General features: G+C 37.9%; 2 protein-coding genes across 2 annotated transcripts; one reads left to right on the forward strand and one right to left on the reverse strand.

Annotated features, from left to right (window-relative positions):
* Positions 1-1,073: 1,073 nt before the first annotated feature.
* On the reverse strand, positions 1,074-6,192 carry LOC115817333 (adrenodoxin). Its single transcript, XM_030780621.1, has 4 exons — positions 5,668-6,192; positions 3,796-3,920; positions 3,276-3,405; positions 1,074-2,119 (listed from the first exon to the last, which is right to left on the reverse strand). Exons 1-4 carry the CDS (start codon positions 5,847-5,849, stop codon positions 2,011-2,013), a joined length of 546 nt encoding a protein of 181 aa, XP_030636481.1. The 5' UTR covers positions 5,850-6,192; the 3' UTR covers positions 1,074-2,010.
* A 4,110-nt stretch (positions 6,193-10,302) lies between these two features.
* Positions 10,303-23,951, forward strand: LOC115816004 (uncharacterized). Its single transcript, XM_030778976.1, has 25 exons — positions 10,303-10,352; positions 10,455-10,663; positions 10,902-11,036; positions 11,157-11,311; positions 11,516-11,654; positions 12,270-12,468; positions 12,644-12,722; positions 12,851-12,973; positions 13,070-13,202; positions 13,484-13,644; positions 13,756-13,830; positions 14,020-14,244; positions 14,358-14,578; positions 16,892-17,097; positions 17,370-17,507; positions 18,024-18,178; positions 18,312-18,450; positions 18,892-19,090; positions 20,055-20,133; positions 20,391-20,513; positions 21,473-21,605; positions 22,347-22,505; positions 22,600-22,676; positions 23,116-23,373; positions 23,727-23,951. Exons 1-25 carry the CDS (start codon positions 10,303-10,305, stop codon positions 23,949-23,951), a joined length of 3,795 nt encoding a protein of 1,264 aa, XP_030634836.1.
* The last annotated feature ends 817 nt before the right edge of the window (positions 23,952-24,768 follow it).

The raw sequence follows: 24,768 nt of genomic DNA on the forward strand, positions 1-24,768 counted from the left end.
CAGTTATTTACCTACACATAAAACAGCTGGTGTGGATGTTCAACAGTGGTAAAAACATGCTTGTAAAAGCAATAACACATTCCTGTTTTTCTCATTCTGATTTTTTTTTTTGGCATGGATCTTAAATGTTGATCTCTGGTTTTTATGTCACTGGAAAAAATATCAGCTACGACATGCACTCCAGATATATTAGCCTATTCCAGAAAACAACCAATATTATTCAGTCACAAGATGATTATGGATGTCACAATGAGGAATAAGATTAAGGGCTCTTTTTTCCTCATAAGTTAGCGAATGTCTCTGCCAAAAACCTGCTATGATGTAACATTACTGGAATGTATGATAACAGAAGGGCGCCACAAACAAGTGGGAAAATTACTGAAACAGACAACGTGTAAGTTCCTCCAGATATCCGCCAATCATGAGGAGACCAGTCACCCCCCCCCCCCACCCCCCCACCAGCATTGTCCTCTACTGCTTCCACCTGCTCTCCTTTTTAAGTCCAGTACAGTGTGTCCTCAACTAACTTATCCAAATAACACCCACCCCCCTTCTACTTCAACTATCTTTTATGAAAATTCTAGATAGCCTTCAAAGCTGACATTTCCCTTCCCGTTGAGTTGCTTCCTCTTTCATGTGAGGCCGAGTGTATGGTGTGTGACCTTTCATAGCTAAGAGAGAATAGGATCATCTCAGTGACCATCAACCACCTACATCCCACAGCCAAACATGGTCTCTATGCCACATCAGTTCAATCCTTCACTGGGACAAGCCTTTCATCTTATCTTCCGGTTACAGTGGAGATATAGACATCTGAGTAATTCAGACGTATTGTAGATACACCTGTTTTTCCATCAGAGCGGGGCACATATTGTTTACAATGTCCAACTTTACATCATAAAGTGTGATGAAGTTAATATTACGGACATGAGATAACCAGGAAACAATTACAGATAGATGTGTTTGACAAAAAAAAAGGTAGGAGTAAGAATAAAGAAAAGAAGAGAGCATATAAATGTCCAAATCAGCCACACTAACCAGAGGAAAGCAAGCACTCGATGTAAATATAAAGACAAACTATTTTATTTTAACATTTGACACAATTCTGTACGATTGTTTTATATTCAAGTGTAAAAGTACATATGGAGTAATTTTACATTAGTGATTCACTAATTACAGCGTTTATATATATAATATTACAGAGGCACTGACATCATTGCTTGAGAAGCCGACCTGATGACTTCAAACTTTATCACCAGACCGAAGAGGCCTGTGCTGTTAACTTATCACATTAAAACAAGAAAAAGTCTGTTTACTTCAACTCAGAGCTCTACAACCTATAAAGCTGTCGGATTATTTCTTTGCGTTGTACTTGTGGGAAACACCTCGGTCTGTGCCATACAATTTAAAACAAAAAGGTTACATGAATATAACATAGTCATGTAATGTAAAGCCGCTTTGTATTAACGTACATGAATGTCAGCCATCAGTGTGTGTTACCATAACATACACAGTTTTGACATGGGTTCTTCTCTTTGGGCTCTATTCCCACTGTGTTACACCGCTCCAAAAAAAACGTATGACACAAAATCAGTTACATTATCCTCTTATTCTCTTTATGAAATGCCCAGACTGTTTATTTTATATTGGGTTAAAATATAAAATGTGTTCGCACTCAAGGCACCAGCATCACAATGCCACTAAACAAAAAGCAAACCACAAGTAATCAATGTTTATGAATGTTTAGGACATAACTTACACTATAGATCTTACGCTCTACATGTATGTCATGCTCTAACTTTTGATGGACCTTATGCTAAAGTGTAACACACCTCTCTTGTTACCTGAGGTCATCCCTCTCGTACAATGGGAAAAAAAATGAAAACAATTCTGGACCAGAGACTTTATGTCATGTGCCTCCACTCCCTTCTGATTAAATGGAAATTTACATGTCTATTCCTTAATTACAGAGGTACAGTAGTTGAAGGAGGGCTAGGCTAGCCGCACACACTAGGCAGAGCCATCGCCCGACTGTCTGATGTCTGCGACGCTCTCGGGCACACGAGCCGTCATTCCATCGAGGGATTTTGAAAGGCAGATCTGGCAACCCAAGCGTGATCTGTTTTGGAGGAAAATCAAAGTTCAGAGGATCAAAGTACAGTTGTGTGCGTCATGATACACAGATCTATCAGTACAGACAATACTCATGAAGGACACTCCAGCAGTAACACAGTGTAAGGTTATTGTTAATTACATTGTGTCCTTCACAATTTTACCCCCAAGCAATAATGCCAACTGCTTTCATCTATCTATATTCAGGTCTGTACAGAGGTAACAGACCACATCTGCAACGTAAGTACAGACATAAGTCAGAAATTGTGCCAGAACCACAAACATTGCATCTGTTTGTACAGGAATCTACACTATATAAAACTGCACCTTCCAGTCCTTCACAGGGTAAAGAACTAACGTGATAAGACAAGTTGACTCAGGCACCTGGGCATGGCCAGAAAAGCACAGAGCTGTTCTGTGGTTAACTACTGAGCCACTAAAGTAAGACTGACGAGACTCATAAATCCACATCAAATCTGAAACTTTGTCGTGTCATGAGAACAATTACTTTTGGGAGTCTTGAAATTACTAAAGGATATTTAAAGATGTATTGTTGATCTACCCGAGGAACAGATCAAGGACAGGTTCAAGGCCAGATTTATGTCATAAACCAACTTGAAAATTAAAAGGGTTAAAAAAACAAACAAAAAAACCCCCTCAAACACTGTGTAAATATCTCTGCTTGGGCAGATATACTGAAACATAGGATTTGTTTTTCTGTGCAAGGCGTTGTAATATTTAACATTCTGTCCCAAAACACCCACAATTACAAAGTACTTAGTGAAATCCAACAGTGTAGGTTAATACGATTTGGGTAGCTATAACCAGACGACAGAGATTGTGTTAATGCCTTGAATATTCTTAACAAAAAAAAGGGGGGGGGGGGGTGAATAAAATATATTAGAACAAGGCATTGAAGTGAACAGAGGAAGGCATTCACCTAATTTAAACAGCAACAACAAACGAGGCTCTGACCAAACAAAGAAATGCAGCAGAGCCACCGACAGGCATTAGCACTAATCCCTCTGTTCAGCCAGTGGTGATTAATATCAGATAATCTTCTTATGACACATCACAGATTGGGTCCACATCCACTCTAGGGTAATGACAAGGGTCATGTGACCACCACAGGACTCCTCTAAAACCGCTGAAGTATCACTCACGTGTCAGTGAGGCCATAGGCGAGATCCAGCATGTCCATCTCCTCGTCGGTGACTGGGCCAAGCTTCTTGTAAACCTCCTCCTCGAAGATGAGGTGACAAGTGGAGCAGGCTAGCGTCCCCTCACATGCACCTATTGATAACAGTGGCAGAGAACGGCAGCGGTGGGTTACGACAAAACCCAAAAGGCTTCACAACACCGACGCGTCCCTGGTTTCACAATTCGTGAGTGCTCGTGTTGACAAATTACACACTGTTAAAAGTGTTCTCGGCGGCCCCAAGCCAATCTGCATGTTTATACTATTCTACACTTCAATGAGCTCTACAAAGGCATACGGAGGAGCTGACAAGCTGAATTAATAGCTCTAGCGCTGAAGTAACAGAAAAATGTACGGTGGCTGGGAACTCAGAGACTTCACTGGGAAGCAGAGTACTTCCTTTCAGCACCCTAAGTAAAAAAACAAAAAACAAAAAAAAAACCCAAACAAAACAAAAACCATTCAAATTAAAGCACATCACTCACCAAATCCATCAAAGTCTAGATTCTGGTCAATGACAACATCTAAGAGAGTGTCTCCAGGGGATCCTTTTACTGTTATCTTCTCTCCATCTCGATTGACGAAATTAACTGTCACTTTGTTTTCTGACCTGAAAGGAACATGAAGAGGGTTGAGAGGCAAACAGTCAATTAATATTTTTGATCTAGATAACAAAACTTTGGCAAAGAGTTCTTAGACTGTAATGTTTTACCCTTGCTGGCCTCAGTTTTATGCTGTTTGGTTAAGAATCACTGATACAATTTCAGTTCAGTGCCAAAAACAAGGGGTCTGTTGCCCTCTGGTGTTAGTACAATGATATGACAGACAGATACAAATCTTGTAGGCAATGACCTCACTCTACTGTGGCAAGGTAGATCCTCACAGAGGGAACAGAGCCATTACTCACCTTTATTTAAATAAGGCCTAAACTGACAACTGCGTACCACTTCAGTATCTTTCAACGACATCTAACTGATTAAAGGGATAAGTCTGATGGCTGTCAAAAGTTCTGCTGTTCTTTAAGGTGAACTAGGGCTGAACACTGATTTACATGAGAAATACACGCACACATCAGCGTCTGGGCACTTGGTCAAACTGTTACAGCAGTGTCTCTCCTAGTTCTACTGGCACATCTCTGTCAGGGGGTTGCATCACATAGAAAATAACTGCAGACAGAAACAGTTGAAGCTTGCCTAAATACTAACCTGTGAAAAAATACCAAATAGGTTACTTCAATCTTAAGGCAACTCGCTCAAAAAGTTGCTGAGTTTACATAATTTTCTATAAACTAAGTTTTCTTAAACAGAAATCTTTTCCAAAACTTCTGGAATTCAAAATTCAAGAACTATACTGGAGTTATTTTATTCATGTACTTATTTTTGTCAACATATCTTTTATATATTGACATGGATAAGAACCATGGGTGATTAAATTTTATACTATAGGATTATTGCAGCCGAAACAATTAAAGACAGTTGTTTTTTTCAATGTAATACTAAGCAGTGATGTAGTGGTGCTGTGGTTTATAAATGTAAAGAAGGCTGCCTTCCGAACAATTTTGACCGAACACCTAAAAGCCCTGTTGTTCCAGTATTATGCTGCTGAATGATTATTGATTATTAAAATTCTAAGTAGGCCTAATCAACCGAGTACTTAGGGATAACTTATGATGTTTGTATGGAAGTACAAAAACACAACAGCTAGATCCTTCAAGCTTATGCTATGGGAGCATACCCGTCATATTTTAAAAGGTCAGAACAATTACATGACAGGTAATCGTTCAGTGTATACATGGCTGGCAAGGTAACGACAAATCAAGGAGCACAGTCGAGTCAATCCATATGACCAGTTTAGATTAATTTAACTGTCTCAGTGTAACTACGTTTTGCTTCAATGCTTTCTTTTTAATCAATTTAAATGCTATAACTGAATGTCGTTAACAGTGCAAAAAATTGTAAATAGAGATCCCAAATACGGCACTCTCGTGAATTAATTATATGTACAGTAAACAATAGCTTTACGTTGTATTTACCAAACGTTAACTGAGGCTAAGTTAACAGACTGTAACTATTTAAAAGTATTAAGCCAACATAAACGAATAGTAGTTTGGCAAAGGAGTAACTGAATTTAGTGCTCCAGAGTGTAATTAGGGAGGGTTGACAAGTTTCACTGTGTAGTTAAACTTTATTTGGCGAGCAGCGGTACACAAGCTGACATTAGCTACAACACCACGCTCTACTAGCATTAGCTGGTACGCTAGCCAGTGGGGTGTGAATTGAAAGAGTCAAAGTCAAATAACATCCATTTGCTAGCAGGTTAGCATAACCAAGCAGAGACAAAGTCCAATAGTTTCTTACCTGAGAGGTCCGGCAACATTACTATAACTTATTTCCCTCCTCGGAATGTAAAGTTTACTCGGACAGGTCAATGAAATTGCCTTCGACGAAGACTTAGCTGTGGTAGTATACCTTGATAATGTCAAAGAGCAGTGTGAGACACTGACGTTAAATAATCTTCTTGCTGTTGTAGATAAAGACATTGCTGAAACAGTTAAGAAGTTGTTTTCGCGCTTAAACTAAGAAAAAAAACCAACCAACTACACTTGCTCTACAAGTCTAGTTTCAGTTCAGAGGAATACGGCTTGATATTTTGACAGCCGATAGCTATCTTGTCCAGTCAAATGCAGCTATACGTCTTGCTTGTGCAGATAGCCGGTAACTACATATACTTTAGCTAACCAGCTAGCTTGCTCCGTGTAGAGTACAGGGTCGCCAGCTAACGTTACAAATTGCCTAATCCCAGTGTCCTCAGCATCACATTTATTGCATAACACCTACGTTTAACCAGTGTCGAGGAGACTTATATTAGCATTCAGAGTAACATTTTGTTTCTAATACGCTACATGGATGAATATGACGCAAACTCCTTAGCGTTTAACTTAAACGTAATTTTTATAGGATCGTTTTTTAAATGACAAATCTGAAGCCTACAAAGATATTCTAAACATTTCTTTGCTAGGTATTTCCTGTTACGACATTTGGACGTAGCCAATCAGAGTTGTAACAGAATACGCTGTGTCGTCTCCTGTCACTTCTAGAACACTGGAGGGAGCCTTTTCTACAGTTTGACTTCACTACAGGCAGAGCCTTTTCTTTGCTGTGATTAAACCACAGTTCATTCCAATATCGTTTCATACGCTGGGGAAAAACTTTTGGAACAGAAGAAAACTTTTGCAGAGCTTTTCTTTCCATTTCTACAACAAGGCTGTATTCCTCCCTTTTTATTTTCGTCAATAGGTAATGATTCGTGCTGTGTGTGTAAACTCTTTTACTTAGCGCATTAATCTATGGGCAACATGTGGCGATTTAAACTGTGAACTGCACTGCCTGGTCAAAAAAAAAATCTTTAGCTTTGATTACGGCGCGCATTCACTGTGACATTGTTTCGACTTTATGCAACGTCACAACATTTACTTCCATCTAGAGTTGCATTAATTTTTGGCCGAGATCTTGTTGACGACGGGAGAATGTAACCACTCCGTAAAAGCACATCCCAGAGGCATTCAATGGGATTAAGGTCAAGACTATGTGGTGGCCAACTCATGTGATTCCACATGCTCCCTGAACACTCTTTCACAGATTGAGCTCGATGAATCTTGGCATTGTCATCCTAGAATATGCCCCTGACACCAGGGAAGAAAAAATCCATTGATGGGATAACCTGGTCATTCAGTACATTCAGGTACTCAGCTGACTTCACTTTATTGCCACATAACGTTGCTGAACCTAGACCTGACCAACTGAAGCAACACTAGATCATAACACTGCCTCTAGAGCCTCCAAATCCAAATGGCAACTTTTTTTTTTAGCCAGGCAATGTATATTACAACACAAAGATAAGAACATACAAGGAATTCCCCGAGCCCCAAATGCCTGTCAATAAACAGCTTCTCATAATTCAGCTGTACTATTACACCTTATCTCAGCCTTATCTAAGCCCAGTATAGGTTTGGTGGGGGGGTGGGGTGTCTGAGCTGAAATAGTTCCAGATTTTGATGACACTGGAGATAATTTTTGATGGGGACTCTTTTAGAAAGCAGTGGTTGACACTCCTTTTTTGTGGGCACCTGATGTGGTGTGGCATGCCACGACCAGACAGTCACCTGACTCATGCAAGTGTGAACTTCCTTTTTTCAGCTGAAACAGATACTCAATTGCCAGTTTACTAGTTACACAAACCTATATGTGGAAATGGATCCCTCCTTCAGATTGTGAGTCATGTGGCTGTGATTTGCAATATGAAAGAGAGAGTTAGGTATTAGGGGGTCCATTTACTATTTTACTGAACATTAGAATGAGTGACCTGATTTCAAGTATGCTTGTTCCGGTCTCTCAGACACACCCTTCTAGATTCTGAATGTTCTATGGTGTCCAAATTTTATGGAAAATTTATGCTATCCCAGAACACACAGTATTTTGAAGGAGGAGCTAAAGCCCATATCAGAACCGGAGCCCTACCAGGATCCGCTTCTTTCAGCTAACAGCTATCTGAATCCAGAAGGCATGTGATGAGAATTTAGAGAAGCAGAAAAGAATTTAGCAGCAGAAAAGCATTACCTGTTCCTGTTATGTCATGCTGATGGCAGAGTCAGGATTAGGCTTAAGCAGTATGAGTCCATGGATCCATCCTGTCTGGTGTCTGTGGTACATACTATTGGTGGAGATTATATGGTTTAGGAAATATTTTCCTGACACATATTGGGGCCAGGGAAACCGAGTGAGTAACATTTTAACACCCCTGTAGATGTGTGTAGCTAATAAACTGGTCACTGAATGCATATATGAAGGCCACACTCACATCAACACACAAAAAGAGTATCAGACTGTAACGGGCTCTCAGGCAAACTATGAAAAGCCAGACATTTTGAGGTGTTTCAGTGGTAGGTTTTATCAGTGGGCTGAAGAACTTATTGGTTGGTGTCTGGTTTGATGCATTAACCTGACAGAGTCCATGGTTACATGCTCTATGCAAAAAGTGAGGCTATGATTTAGAGAGTCTACCATCAATGGATAGTGTTTCTGTGGAACAGCATTCCCCACTTGTGATATTGAGTGAGTAGCTGTCATGCCAGGTTCTCAAATGAGCAAGTATCTTGCTGACTACTGACAATGCTTTGGAGGACAAAGCTGCTGCCATGGAATCTGCCCCTCTCCTTCAACATTTGTCTCTTGTTTTACTTTTATGTTCAGTTTTTGTGTAATGATTAGCTCTCACTGTGATGGACTGGCCACCTGAACAGGTGTTTTCCCTGCCTTTTGCCCAATAACTGCTGGGATAGGCTCCAGCACTCCCCGCCACCCTAATTAGGATAAGCGGCTTAAATAATGAGTGAGAGAGAGAGTGATTAGCCTTCTCTCGTAGGTTAAGGCCTAAGATATATGTGCTTGTATTCTTCTGACTCCATTTTTCTTCCTTTTGTTATTGTAATATAGATTGATAGCATTTTATATGTAGGTGTGCATCATCTTGCTTTGCAATATTCACAGCCTAGCAAAGAATTAGTACATCTCACATGTCAAGTAATCTGTTGTTCTGTCTTCCTCATCCCTTAAGCCAGCGGGCTATGCACCCACATCCCTCCACATCCAGGAGTCAGAAGGATGTTGAGCTCTATGTCCACTGTTATGACACCTGCGCAGCCGGTAAAGGACCAAGAAAATTACCCCACACTTCTCTAGTCTCCTTGCACCAGGACACCCATGGAAAGGGTTGGCATCCTTTCTCTACCGCTGATGCTGGTAACTAATATGCTCTTGTGTTGGAAGAGGGTCGTACACCTCCGTCACAAGGTTCCTATTGCGCTGCGAAAGTACCTACCCTGAAGTAGGAGCTAAAGAAACCCCCTCAAAACGGCGTTCTAAGAACTATAATCATTCTACGTTCCTGCGGTGCAAACACGCGAAAAAGGGGGTGCTTTCTCCAACAGTTCTAATAACTATGGAAAAGTTCCTCCGGTGCGAAAGTGCCTAATGGTATCTATAACTAGCATCGGAGGAAGATTTCATTGTCATTTTTATGTTTACAATAAATTAGATATTATTATTATTATTATTATTATTATTATTATTATTATTATTATTATTATTAATCCCCTATTTTGCTCTATTCTACTCCTTAGTGTCTTACTCTTTATTTATTTAAATCCCTTACTGTACTCTTATTCTTACGACTAGTGTGCTCTTATTGCTGAGTTGACCCGTTTCTCTCGTCTCACACATTTCATCGTACCGTTGACCCTGTGTTAACCTACATATGACATATAAACTCTTAAACTAAACTAAACTAAACTAAACTATTATTATTATTATTATTATTATTATTATTATTATTATTATTATTATCGGTGGTGGTAGTAGTGGTTGTAGCAGCAGTAGTAGTGTTATCTTATTGAAAGTTGGAGTCACTGTTGTCTCCACTTTAGTGATTTACCCATCTGTAGTTCAGGTTTTATGAGTTTATTGGTACTGTATACAGCAAGCACAGCAAAATGCAAAGGTTTTGCTCATAAATTTTGCAGTGGAAGCCATTCTCTGTAAAGAACTTTGGCCAGGGTTGCAGTTGACAAAGGCTAATAAGTACAGCCCAGTCTCTCCAGTTCTTTCTACTGTGTGAGTCTTTTCCCATACGGTAAGGCGTCTTCTCTTCCATTTTGATTTGTATTTCATGAAATTCAGTCACCGAAAGTGACAACACATAAAGCAGATGAGAAACTTTAAGTTTTAAGTTAGGCCATTGCACTGAGTTTGTTTTTTTCTTGTTAATTTTGTTTGACCTGTTGAAGAAATCAGTTAATCCCAGAATGATCTTACCGACAGTAACTATGACAGTACGTGCTGATTGCAAAATAACAACATTTTACAGTGTTTGAAGTATTTTTTCACAGTCATCATAGACAAGACGATTTCTTAATTACATTACATTGCAGCCAAGTAATGGAGAGCCCAACCAATAGTTTTTCAGATAAGGACTCTGAGGAAGAGAGGTAGGCTACAGTTTTTTTTAAGTGAATAATAGTATTAGAATGTTGTCTTCGTTATGAGAAAGATGTGAAATTATGTTACTATTACTTTCTTTTATTCCAAAGGATATATGAAAGCTTAGACAGTACTGGAGTTTTCAAACGTTTCCTGGATCAACAGGTCAGACCCTATATTGACCTCATTGACACTCTGAGGACTATTGGCATCGACCAAGACCTATCTCTGCCTTCTATTGCTGTTGTTGGAGATCAGAGTTCTGGGAAGAGCTCTGTATTGGAAGCATTGTCTGGGGTGGCTTTGCCAAGAGGAAGTGGTGAATGTTTTAACCATAATATACATCTATCATATTCATCCACAATGTTTTACAAAATAAAATGTAAAGTTGTTAGAGGTGGCTTTTCAGCACCATGTATCTGATTATTTTCAAATCCCTGCCATGCTAAGCTTAATATTCAAAAGCACATTTAATACGTGAACATAGACATTCAAACAAAGCATCAACAGAAGAAACATTTCAGCTTGATAACTACTTGGTTGACTGGTGCCTTAAGGCATTGTCACACGCTGTCCCCTTGAGCTTAAACTACGGAAACTGAAAAGAGGGCAATGGAGAGCAACCATCTCATACGGAAGCTTTGAGGAAAGTTTTGATGACCCATCTGAGGTTGAGGCTCGTGTTAGGAAAGGTGTGTGTTTTGTATTAATTTAAATACTGCAAGTGGCACTCCAGTGAACAATGAACCTCAGTTACTTTTTTTCATGTTTATATGTGTTTATAATGAACTCATAGATATTTTTTTGCACAGCCCAGAATGACCTGGCTGGAGATGGGGTGGGGATTTGTGAGGACTTGATCAGTTTAGAGATCATGTCACCTGATGTGTGTGATCTTACACTAATTGATCTACCTGGCATAACAAGAGTGCCTGTAAAGGGTCAACCAGAGGACATTGGAGACCAGGTGAGAGAAACTGTTGGCTTGTTTCGTAACATTAAGTGCTTATTAACTTTGTAATGTCAAGCATGAAAAAATATATCAAATATATTAGTCAAAAAGTAAAGCAAAAATAAACTAACAAATAAAAAAAAGCATCTGAGAAAGTAAGCGTTTAAATATTAAAAGAAAAACAACAACAATGTTGTTTATATTTGTCCATATTTTCAGATCAAACGTCTCATACTGAAATATGTTACAAAATCTGCAACAATCATTTTGGTTGTTGTACCCTGTAATGTTGACATAGCAACAACAGAGGCACTCAGAATGGCCCAGGAAGTGGACCCTGACGGAAACAGGACTCTTGGTATTCAAACCATAGTGTCCTTCATGAACATTACATACGCTAGGGCTGTCACGATATCAGATTTTCACTTCATGGTTATCGTGGCTGAAAGAATTCACGATATTATAGATATTACCGCGGTATCTATAAAAAAAAATGGAACAAAATAATAATAATAATGCTCTCAGTCAAGTTCATCTTTAAATTTGTTTATTGTGTGTTTTGACTCTTTTTTGGCAAATGAATTACACTCAAAACACGAGTGTAGTGAGGTGGAGTCTGTAACCATAACTATACAAAAGCATGCAAAAAGAACAATTATGCTATTTAATGGACAGTGAAGAGGCAACCAGATGAACTGATAAACAAAATAAACGAAAGATCCCCAATGCCAAACATCTGCCATCAATACAATGTCAACTGAAACAAAATCTCGTGGAAATTTATCTCAAGTTTACGGTATTATCGTATGTGAGTTATCAACACGATATCAGTATTTCATTTTTTTTTTAATTTCACGGTCATCGTCAATACCAGTATATCGTGACACCCCTAACATGCACCAAATATATTTCTTTCTTTATTTCTTTATTAATGTATGTATGCATTTATATCTGTCTCTCTGTACCTCTCTAGCAATCTTAACCAAACCAGACCTGATTGACAAAGGAGTAGAAACTGATGTTTTAAACATTGTCCAGGGTAAAATTATTCCTCTCAGCAAAGGATACATCATTGTGAAATGCCGCGGTCAAAGTGACATCAATGACAAAATCACTCTGGCTGAGGCTGTGCAGATCGAGAAAGAATTCTTCAGTACCCACAGATACTTTAGGTACCATGTTCATAAGATGTTCAAATGTATCAATAAACATATTGCTCTAACACTGGAAATGTACTCTCTATTTCCTGCCTTACTTTTGGTATGGTCAGGAGATGTGAAGTTTGAGCCTAAACAATGTCACATTTCAGCAATATTTAAGAAAAAAAATGTTCACATTCTTCTACAGCACACTTCTAAATGAACAAAAAGCCACCACACATTGCTTGGCAAGACGGCTCACTCAGGACCTTGTTGACCACATAAAGGCAAGTTTGATTAGGTGAATCACTGACTGCAGGAAAGAAAGAAAGAAAGAAAGAAAGAGAAAAAAACAGTGCATGATAGGTATAATGGATTTTCATCATTTCATTTTCATTCATTTCTGATGTTCCAGAAATCACTGCCACACCTTGCACAGCAAATTCACGCTAGCTTACTCAATGTGAAAGGACAACTGAAGGAGTATAATGAAGGTCCTCCTACAGACCTTAGGCTAATGGGACCATTTCTGAGTCAAGTAAGAATTCAAAATATGATACAAGATGTATGTTGTCCTTGAGGTGATCATTTTAACCCATTCTTTTCTTTCATTATGTTCTTTCTATCTTTCCAGATGATAATTGACTTTGGTGATCAGATTGAGGAGTTAAGTAGAACCGGGGAGTCGAAACAAAAAAACCTTTATGCACACATGCGTCCTGTCTTCAAGCAGTGGGAGAGTTACCTCAGTGCCACCAAACAGTCATGTAAGGGAAGCACAGTGGAATTGGAAGTTTGAATTCAAAAGCAACAGTAATACTGGAGAAAAGGAAGTAATATGTGTATTTGCATGTGACTCTATGCATATGAAATAGTGTACATATGTGTGAATGCTTGTGTGTGTGAGATGGAGAGAAAGACAAAATGAGAGAGAGAGAGAGAGAGAGAGAGAGATCCTTCTTCACAATTGCACATGTGTAGATTTCAGAATTCTTTGTTTTACTTTCATGTATGTTACTTTCTTTCTTCTTCTGGGTTTTTAATTCAGTCAGGGAACAAATGAAAGAGATGGTAGAAAAGTATGACGAGTCGCATCGTGGTCGAGAATTGCTAACATTCAGTGACTATGGTGCCTTTGAGGGTGCACTGAAAAGTCATGTGAAGACTCTTGAGATACCAGCAATAGACACAATGAGGCTCATTAGAGGTGTGTGAACATGTTATAAGATTTAATCCCAGAGTCATTGAAACAAACGCAAATAGAAGTATATTATGAGGAGACATCATGGTCAAATGATATTCTTTTTTTTTCTCTCAGAGATTGTTCAGAGGGAGTTTAAGAAAGTGTGTGATGTATGTTTTGAAGACTACCCTCAACTGCGATATATAGCATCGGTAAGTCATACAGCTAAACTTGACAAATGAAATGGTTAATACATACATGTTTATAACAGAAAATTGATGTTATGTTATCATGCATGCTTTAAAACTCTGTGTTTTTTGTTTTTTCTTTTTGACTTACGGAAATTGAAATATTTGTGCAAGAATTTTTATATACACATCTTGTCAATGTATTCTCCCCAGAATAAGATTGATGACATCCAGTCAAAACAAGAAGTTGAAGTGGAGAAGAGAATTAAGGAATTCATTAAAATGGAGTGTTTAATGGTCACCCAAGACTCCATCTTTGTAGACAAACTGAACAACTCAGAAATTATAAAAAAGTTGCATGAGGGTAAGAAAGACTCCAGTTCTGGAGAATTGGATACCAGGGGCCTGATACCCGACAAGCTTGTTATCTACTACGATGTAAGTGAACTAATAAAATCAAGGTGTTGGAAAGAAAAAAAAAAAAAGGAAAACAGAAGCAAAGCTCCATTATGTCTCGTTTTTTAAAATACCCCATTTTTTAAAACCCCCAGATTGTTTACCAGCGGCTGGCGGATTACGTGCCAATGCTGATTCAACTGTTCATGCTCAAAGAGCCAGCTAAAGTCCTACGGAACCAGATGATGGAGCTGAGAGGTGGGGCTGATGTGGTCAAGCTGCTGACTCAGGACTCAGAGAGAGGCCGCAAGAGAGTAGAACTGATAAGACGTCTGGATCGTTTGAAACAGGCTCAGGAGAGGATCAGTCAGGCACTGTAAAATTTTACCCAGTGTAAACATTTAGTATCTTATTGTTGGGCGACAGTGAAAAACAAACTGATTGTTATTTTGTTGTTGTTGTTCTTAAAACGGTCCTTCTCTCATGCCTTTTACTGACCAAAGCTTAATATTGAAAGATTGGAGCCCTTTTTATTTTTTTTTTCTTCCATGTTATTTAATCAGTAAATCAAACAATAATACAGTAATACTGATAGAACTTCATATCCAGTGACTCATACAATTTTAAGAGCTGTTTTACACAAATTTTAGAGAGAATTTAAAAAAAGAAGTACATGCCAGTGAGACACAAGGCTAAAACAGTTAGTTTTAACTGTCATGTCATATCATTAAATTTAAAGCAATTTCACACAAATCATTGAACTAATCTACTTTATGTTTCTGTTTTAATCCAGTCTACAGAATGAGAATCTGTGCATCTTGATCTTTTCCTTTTTCACTTGCTTTTCGTAAATGTGAATTATTTCATGTGATTCTGTTGAAATCATACCTTATTTTAAGAGTTTGTAATGGACATATGATCTTCGAGTTTAACTCAGTTCTCATTGTTGTTTTCAGTTGTAAATTTCTTATTCTGTTTTCAGAAACTGTTTGTTCAACAAATATGATATAATCCAAAAGTATGATTATCAAACTGTATTATGTCATGTTCCATAGTCCATATACCATGTACTTGCAGTTAAGCAATCTTTTGTATTGTCGGAAATGTGTGTGATAAGATATGTCAGACATAGTGGTATAGAAAATGTTCGAAAGCCTAATGTAATCTTTCCACGCTAAACAACTGAATATACACACAACTGTTAACATAAAAATTAAGTGCATCAGAAAATCATCCTGAAACGATATAGCAATAATGAGTATATTTTCTGAGGTGTATTTGCTGAATTTGTTAAATGAAAAATATTGGCCTAAAAATCTGACAAAGTATTGAAGCTGCATCAATAAAAAAAAGGGGGGGAAATAAAGGCCCAGTGTCTTTTTTTAACTTTTTGTCAGACATTGACAACCGTTGAAGCCTTAAAAAAGAAAGAACTTACCTCTTTTGTTGAGGAGTTCAGTGGGGAAGTAAAGATGCAAATATTTTGCTTGACAGACAAAAAGCAAGAATAATGTAGCAGATTATTTGAGGAAGTTATTTGTAAAATGCAGAATTTACCATTAGCAACAGTTTAATGAGCCAGTGAGGACTCCTGATACTTCCCAAACATACTTTTCATATAAAATGTGGTCACTCTGAAAAAAAAAACCTCATTAACTACCACGTAAGCACAATAATCTCTGCACATTTTATTCGTTTTTATTTTTATCAAAGTAAAAATATCAATGAAAACCTGCTGACACAACATGATTGCACGTGCAAGTAAAAATGATCGTTCACCCAGGGGCAAACCCATTCTCTGTCATCTGCATAAAATCTATTTAAGATATGTCATGACAGGGCTGACTTCACAGTTTGTGGCTTCATTTTCAGCCAACTTCTTCAACAAAGTTCTGCAGTCTTCAGTCCCTGTCAAACTCCTTCCATCTAATGTGAGTCTTGCTTTTATTGACAAGAAGGTATTTCTTTTATTCTTCCTATTATCTCAGTTTCTGCTGGAACTAAAATCATAAGAAATAACAAAAATACCAAAATATTTCTTCACAAAAACATTTATATAGGTATGTCTGGGCTACTTTTGTCAAATTGTAAAGTGTAGCCAGGATTTAAAGAGTGATGTAATGTTACCTCATCGTTATCATGAAATAACTGTTTCTAGCTTTTCTTGTTAGCAGGGAAAGAAAAGTGGCTCTTTTAAATGAGAGGTTGTGAAAAGCAGAATGTCAAACTGCATTATGATTAAGTTTAACTTTAAGCAAACTGAATAATGTCACAAAAAAACTATTATATCCCAAAAAAACTATCCTCATTTCTTTGTCATTTGAACAATGTGAACATTCAATTGTTTTGAATTGATCTAGATAAGCCATGGACAGTTCACCTGAAATTTTAGATTTTGACGCTACAGATAAGAATGGGTAAGAAGATAAACTCATCAGGCTATTTACTTTACATTCACATCAACTGTGATCATTCTCTCAAAAAAAATAATAATCATATACTGATAACAGTTATGCTCGTTTAATTTTGAGTTTCCGTTCATAAAGTTATTCTAACTATAACTAACTATGAAAATGCACAGATCAGTCACACGGATACAGTTAATTTACAAGGGATTCCATATGTGTTAATAACATTTGGAAATTATTGCACAGGTAATATATTACAGCTTTTAATTGTTTAATTACAGATACATAGGGTCAGAGGGAAAAGCATTATTCCTAAACCAATGGGAGGCACAGGTCCGCCCCTACATAGAGATGATTGACTATCTACGGCGTATAGGCATCGAGAAGGATTTGGCTTTGCCATCAATCGCTGTAGTTGGTGACCAGAGTTCTGGAAAGAGCTCAGTTCTGGAAGCACTTTCGGGTGTTGCACTCCCCAGAGGAAGTGGTAAGATTCAAACAAGTCAGAGCTAAACAGGTCAACTGCTATGTTGCAATGATTTTTGTATCTGAGTCTTTTTCACATGAAGAAATATAACACCTAAATATTAAATTTCTTCATATTGAACTTCAGGATACATTCGGAAGTTTTTTCCAACTTTGGCCAGCACCCTCTTTAAAAGTGTAACACGAACCTCTTGTCCTTTGTAAAGTTTCAATGGTTCATTATGTCGACCACTTATTATCCTCCAGTAAGCGTGAAAAATCTGCTTCCTTGAGGTATTGTAACCCGCTGTCCGCTTGAGCTGAAATTGCGCAAGCTCAGCAAAGCGGGGGAATGGACGGCGGTTATCTCATACGGGAATGTACAAGAGACGTTCCATGACCCCTCAAAAGTTGAAGGTTTTGTCCGGCGAGGTATGTCTTGTTTTAAGCTATTATGTGTAGATGTTCTTGTTATTTGTCATTTCAAAGCCGGTAGAAACTTCCCAATATTCTATTTTGAAGTTCCTCATACACAGTAGTGCTGTATAATAGCCTTTTCTTGGCATTTAATGGAAATCCACGCATTTCTGAAGAATTTAGCATATTTGATGACCATCTTCCAGTAACACAGCACCTAAACATTGAATTTCTCCATACTAAACCTCAGGATACATTTGCAATTTTTTCCAAATTTGGCCAGCACCCTGTTAAACTGTAACATGAACTTCTTGTTCTTTGTAATGTTTGAATAGTTCATTATGTCAACCACCTATTATTCTCCAGTAAGCGGTGAAAAATCTGCTTCCTTGAGGTACTGTAACCCGACGCGGAAACTGCGCACGCTCAGCAATTGATAAAAACAACTTGAATATTGTGAAATAACAGCTTCTGAACTTGGATATGCGTAATTTATGTGTATGATGGATGTGGATGCTATATTTTGAACAGCCCAAAATGAGCTGGCGGGAGACGGGGTAGGGATCTGTGATGAACTGATCAGTTTGGAGATCACGTCTCCTGATGTATGTGATCTCACACTAATTGATCTACCTGGCATAACCAGAGTACCTGTAAAAGGTCAACCAGAGGACATTGGAGACCAGGTGAGCAAACTGGTTAAACCAGCAGTCATAATAAAGATACACAGGAAATTAGGACTAAAAATCAGTGATGGTTTAGTTAAATCTGTATCTGTTGAGCTATAACCTACAAGATAATTTCAAAATTAATTTTCAGATCAGACATCTCATTCTGAAATTCATTGAGAAGAGAGAAACTATCAATTTGGTTGTGGTTCCCTGCAATGTGGACATAGCAACAACAGAAGCTCTGAGAATGGCGCAGGGAGTGGATCCTGACGGATCAAGGACTTTAGGTATTGATTTATTTGCAGTCCATCAAAACAAGCCCTTATGCTTAACAATTGGCCTCATTCACACTGTGTGATATCACAGTCATTGTCCCTGATGGATTTTAACCAATGAGTGACTGTACTCTCTGTAAATTGTCTTCACTGTCTCAAGTGCTAGAAAAATTTTGACAGTGAAATTACAATGACCATTGCAGAAATATCAGCTTTACCCATTTGGGGACATATCCATGATTCTCAGGACACTCCCCTCTGAAGCTTGTAGTCCTTCAAACTATGTCACACAGAACCAGCAACACAGGAAGCAACTGATCAGGTTTTGGTCAAGCACCAATCAGTGATCAAAATACTTTATATGGAGCTGATCATTTTAACGTGTGTTAGCATTTAATATATCTGATAGCCATACTCTGTTTCAACTCATTATTTTTTTACTTTCTTTGTCAGCAATACTGACTAAGCCAGATTTGGTGGACAAAGGTGCTGAGACAGACATCTTGCAGATTATTGAGGGCAAAGTAGTTCCTCTGAAGAAGGGTTACATTATGGTCCGATGTCGTGGCCAGAGTGACATAAATGAGCAAATTTCATTAGAAGAGGCCACAAGACTGGAAACAGAGTTCTTCAGGAGCCACAGTCACTTCAGGTACTAGGTTACTTAAGCAAAATATCATACCTGATATATCATAAATGGAACCCAGGCAAAAACAATAATATAATAAATTACATGTAGCTAATAAACACTGCTGCAATAATTTGCACCTCATATTGTGATGATATTAATTACATAATATATTTTTGTTATGTTAGTAATGTAATAAAGTGCCATCGATTAATAAAAAAAAGGCACAGAAATGTTCATGCAAAAACTGCACACATTTTCTCTGCCTCAGCCTACAGGCCCCCTTGGCTTCAACAAATTCACAAGTGATTATTTGACTGATTAGCAATTGATCCTGAAAGCAGTATTTGCCAAGTATATGTCAACTGTTAGCCTTAGAAATATAGGCTGTTCATGTCCATATCTCTACTGATTCCTCATAGAATGACCAATTAATTAATTAGTACGCGCAACAGTAGCCACTAGATGGAGGTACTTAAACTATTGACTCCATCAGTCACAATCAATTACTCTTGCTGAAATTTCAGAATGTTTATCAGTTTCTTCTACAATAGACAAGCATTGTGTAATTGCTATGAGATATTAAATCTGTCGCCAGAGGTACAGCCACAAAGTACTGCCACTTAATCTTAGTATAGTGTTTGGATGTATATTAAAAATGTTGTTGGCTATATTACCACTTACAGAACGAGTAGTAAAAAAGCATAATTGAAAAGAATATTTATCGTTGTTGTTAGAGTATAATAATTAGGTAAGTCCACTGTACAAAATTTCAGTCCTTTTATGCAGTGTCTAACATTTGCTTTATTGATATTTCATGATCAGTTAGACTGTTACATTACAATAACTACTGGTTTCCATTATCCAAAACAAGGATAAAAAAAAAGCAGCGACTTTTAAAGATGCAGATCATGGAAGTACTTTAATATCAGGAATAATTTATGTTTTCACAAACATCCATTATGACTTTTATGAATATTTCTACTAGCTATCTTCTGGATCAACAGAAAGTGTCAACAAACTGTCTTGCCACCAGGCTGACTAAAGAACTCGTTGAACACATAAAGGTACGTCGATGAATTGAAATCCTTTGGTATCTGACCACATGAAAGAATGGGATGATCAGGGAATTATACCTGGGAGTGGTTGCCATTTTGCTTTTACCTACCCAGTCACAACTTAAAAGAGTTCAGTGAAGATAGTGGGCAATGGAAGAGAACATTATACTCACCTCTAGTCCTGTAACAGGGGCTTTGCTGTAACTTATCATGAAATACCACATGTCTGTAAAGTTTTTCATGATCTGAGTGGTTTGTCTTCACAGTCATCATTGCCAAGCCTCACAGAACAGATTCAGATACGACTGTCAGCAGTGAAAATGGAACTGAGAAATTGTGGCCAGGGTCCGCCCATGGAGAAAGAGAAGATGGGCCCCTATCTAAGCAAAGTATGTATCAATTGTAAAAAAAGAAGAACCTATGTTACAACAAGAGTATGTCACTGTAAAGTAAAAAATCATAAAAAAAAATAAATAGAGAGAATGGAGGAATGGAAAAAATGCACCCTAAGCCGCACAGGCTGTCCTCGACTTATGATGGGGTTCTGCGCCGACAAACTATAATTGAACCAAATCATAAGTCAGTTTAGCTGTAAGTCAGTACTCCCTTTATATTATATGAATCAGAAGCATATTAAAAGGAGTGGCATGTATGAATGCTGCCTTGTGTAGCATGGATTTGTAATCTCTTTTTTTCCTGTCAAGTTCATACATTATTCATGCTCAAATATTACTAATATAGAACAATGACAGTGATAATAGAAATACAGCACAGTAATCAGTTAATGAACTACAGTACACCAGATGAACAAGGCCAGACAACAAAATACACTGAGAGCCAAACAATGACAAAAACGGCAGCTTTGTGGCAATGAGGCCAGCCAACGTTATTTTACAGCAGATGTAGCAGTTGTTATTTGAGGCTTCGAGCAAACGTTGCCTCTCAGAAATGATATAATAAGGTTAGTTAATGGGATGTCTGTTGTAAGTGGGTGTAAGTCGCATATGTTTTAAGTTGAGGAAGTCCTGTACATCAGTTCAGACTTTATTACTGAATGAAAATTTAAATACTTTGATTGATCCAGTGAGTATCATTAAAAACTGCACCCCGGCGAAGAGAGTATGGTAATGGCACAACAGAGGGTCTTCAGCATGTCCAGTCTGCCAAAAGAGTAACCCAGAATCCATCCTGTCATTGTCTTTAGTAAAGGTGCTCAGGGATCTGTTTAATAGCTATATTTATAGTTTCATATATATGTGAAGGCAGACCCCCCCCCTCTTTCTCTCCCTCTCTCTCTCTCTCTTGCTCCTTCCATCTCCACTCTTTCTCTTTCACTCTTTCTTTGCAGAAAATGTTGGAGTTCAGTGACCAGATCAGTGAGCTGTGCAGAACTGGGGAGTCAAGTGACAAGAACATATATTCTCTGCTGAGACTTGTGTTCAAACAGTGGGAGCTGAACCTGAGAGATTCAAAAGTTGCATGTACGTAAACCACAAGAAATTTCATTATTGTGACATCCATGGTCAGATCACACATTATAGACATATGAAACCAAAAGAGCAGAGCACTGGAGAGTTCTGCTTGTAAATTCCATCCAGCATCAAGTGACAGGAAATCCCCATCTCTCTCTGATAGTCTAATATTTCCTCTATACCTGTTACTGTGTATTGTACTGTCTATTTATGTGACGTCCATGGTCAGATCAAACGTTATGGACCTATGAAACCAAAAGAGCAGGGCACAGGAGAGTTCTAGCAATTGCTTGTGAATTCTGTTTAGCATCAAGTGAGAGGAAATCCCCATCCCTCTCTGATAATCTAATGTTTCCTCTATATCTGCTATTGTGTATTGTACAATATTCAGTCCTTGCGTGCGGGTCCGGTGTTCCTATACCAAAGGTATAAGTACAGAAATTAACACATTGTATCTATTGTAAGTGCAAGTTAGTGTATTGTACTCATTTATCACAACTAATTTTCCACAAAAATACATTGTGGGAACAGAATGTGATCAACAAACACTGTGCTGATGTACTAATGCACAGTTATGGTCATGCTCTATTTACTTATTATTATACAGGTACAGCCTAAGCACTTGAGAGGGAATCAGGTTCTGAGACATATTAGTCTTGTGAATAGCTATATGTTTATCTCTCACATTTTAAAGTAATGCATCTTGTGCCAATATGCTCTTTACTTCGTATTTTCTATGTATTAATTAAGTTAGGACAGCTATAAAGGAGATGACAGAAAAATATGATGAGGTGTATCGTGGGAGAGAGCTGGTGACCTTTAGTGACTACTGTGTATATGAATCTACAATAAAGAAACATGTGGAGGATCTTAAACACCCAGCTTTGCAGACACTTAAGCTGGTTAGAGGTGAGACATATACCCAAACTTTCAGATTTATGTTAGTGACACAGAACATCAGTAGATGGAATGAAATATCCAAACTTCTTCTCTGTCCTTTCAGATATTGTGCAGAAGGAGTTTAAGGATCTGTGTGAGATCTGTTTTCAAAACTTCCCTCAACTGAGATACATAATCGTGGTTTGTCTTTTCTTTTATTACATGTGGTGCTGACGTCTAATTTACAAAAATATCTACTTTTCAGTGTTTGCAGGCAAATTCTTCCTCACCCTCTTCTACCAGAAATCATACGAAATTCTTTCATGGCCTAAGGAAGAGTTACTGATACATTAAAAAAAAAGTTATTTTATTAAAAATTTCTTGTGTTTTATGTACTTTGGTAGGACAGTATACCAATTAAAGAACAACTTGAATAACAAAAACGTGTGCATGTTTATATTAACCACCTGACATTTTAAAGCTAGAATAAATCACTTATTTAAAACATACTAGGGCATTATGTATGTTTATTTAAAATGTACATAAACTGTAGTATTCTTGAAATTAAGATGCCACCTAAAATTGTGTGTGTACTGTCTGCAACATGAGTGTGTAGCATCTTTTTTTTTATAACCAACAGAATCAGATTGATGAAATTCAGTCAAAGCAAGAGAGCAAGGTGGAGAAGAGGATCAGAGAGTACATCAACATGGAGAAGCTTGTATATACCCAGGATCCCATCTTCACGCAGAAGATGGTCGACTTTCAGTTTGTGGAACGGATTCAGGAGTATGAGTCAACTGCTTTAGACAAGGGAGAAAATGCTGCTTCCCCTAATAACTGCGCAGTTTTCGATACCAGGAAGCTTACTCCTGAGAAGCTTATTATCTATTACGAGGTGGGTATGAAGATCCAAAAAGAGGATCATTTCAAAATAAGTCTGGTACACTCATCGCAAACTGACGCAAGTAGTACTGGTTATTTATGATATTTAATATAATTTATTTAACATTTGTTACTATGCGAAACAGCATGTCATAATTGTAATCATAATGTTTCATACATATATTAGAAAGCCATGGTTCTGTGGATGTGCACTGATGGGGGAAGAGGGGAAGTGTCTGGGATTCACCTATAATTATTACTATTCGTGTTACAACACTGACTTATATGAGGTCATTTCAGTACTTTAAAATGCCTTCTCGGGAAAGGTCACCATGATTTATCGGTTGTTCCCTGTGATGTTCCCAGATTGTGTACCAGCGGCTGGCGGACTTTGTGCCCATGCTCATCTTGCTCTTCATGCTGAAGGAATCGGCCGGGATGCTGCGTGCTCATTCCATGGACATGCGGGACGGAGCCGACGCAGTGAAGCTGCTCATGGAGGACTCAGAGGCAGGCCACAGAAGAACGGAACTCTACCAGCGCCTGGAGCGTCTGCGGCAGGCTCAAGATAAGATCAGCATCAACCTCTGAGACAAACATAGGGGAATGTACTGTAACATTTAAAGAACAACGTGGCTATCACACTGTAGAGAGCTGTGATCTTCAAGGCCCTAGCTTCCCAAGTTGCAGTCAGAATATGGAGGGTTACTTTTAAAATGTGCTCTGATACAAATGATTCAAACCTACCCCTAAGTACAACCAGTGGCCTGTTTGTTTGCAAATAATTCTTTACAAGACACCAGTAAGTTAGTTTTTGCAAAAATCTGAAAGAGTTCAAAGTGGTATATTCTAAAATGAAATGTAAATTAAATCTGTATAAGTAGATGAATATCGAATGTAGGATATGGCATTGCTAACATCTGATTTGTTATTTCTGTGTAATCATGCATTAGTTTTGAAATAAAAAACGAAAACATTTCTTGTTTGTTATTACACAAATAACTGAAAACCTGGCTGAAGAAATTGAGGTTAATTCAGCAATATTTGCAAAAGTCAATTCAAAATTCATTCTAAATTATGCAAGACTAGAGAAAAGGGGTTAAATGTTTGCAAGTAAATTTTCATTACATCAACTCAAGTTGCAAAAGAAAATTTGTGATTACCAGGAGAGCTACAGTTGTAGAGACTGACTGATTAGAGATCTGCTGAAGTAAGAGAGATCAGATTGAATTAACTTTAACCTATCTCTATTTTATAGTTATGGTCTCCCTTAGGTACATCAGCCTTCAGTGTGCCTGGTAATCTTTAATGTTCAACAGTGGAATGGACTGGTCAGTGGTGAGAACCATTAAAATGAGCATTAACTGAATCTTCACAACCTTTTTACTCAACAGAGAGAAAAGCCTTT

This window comes from Chanos chanos, chromosome 7, assembly GCF_902362185.1.
Source record: "Chanos chanos chromosome 7, fChaCha1.1, whole genome shotgun sequence".
Taxonomy (NCBI): Eukaryota; Metazoa; Chordata; class Actinopteri; order Gonorynchiformes; family Chanidae; genus Chanos; species Chanos chanos.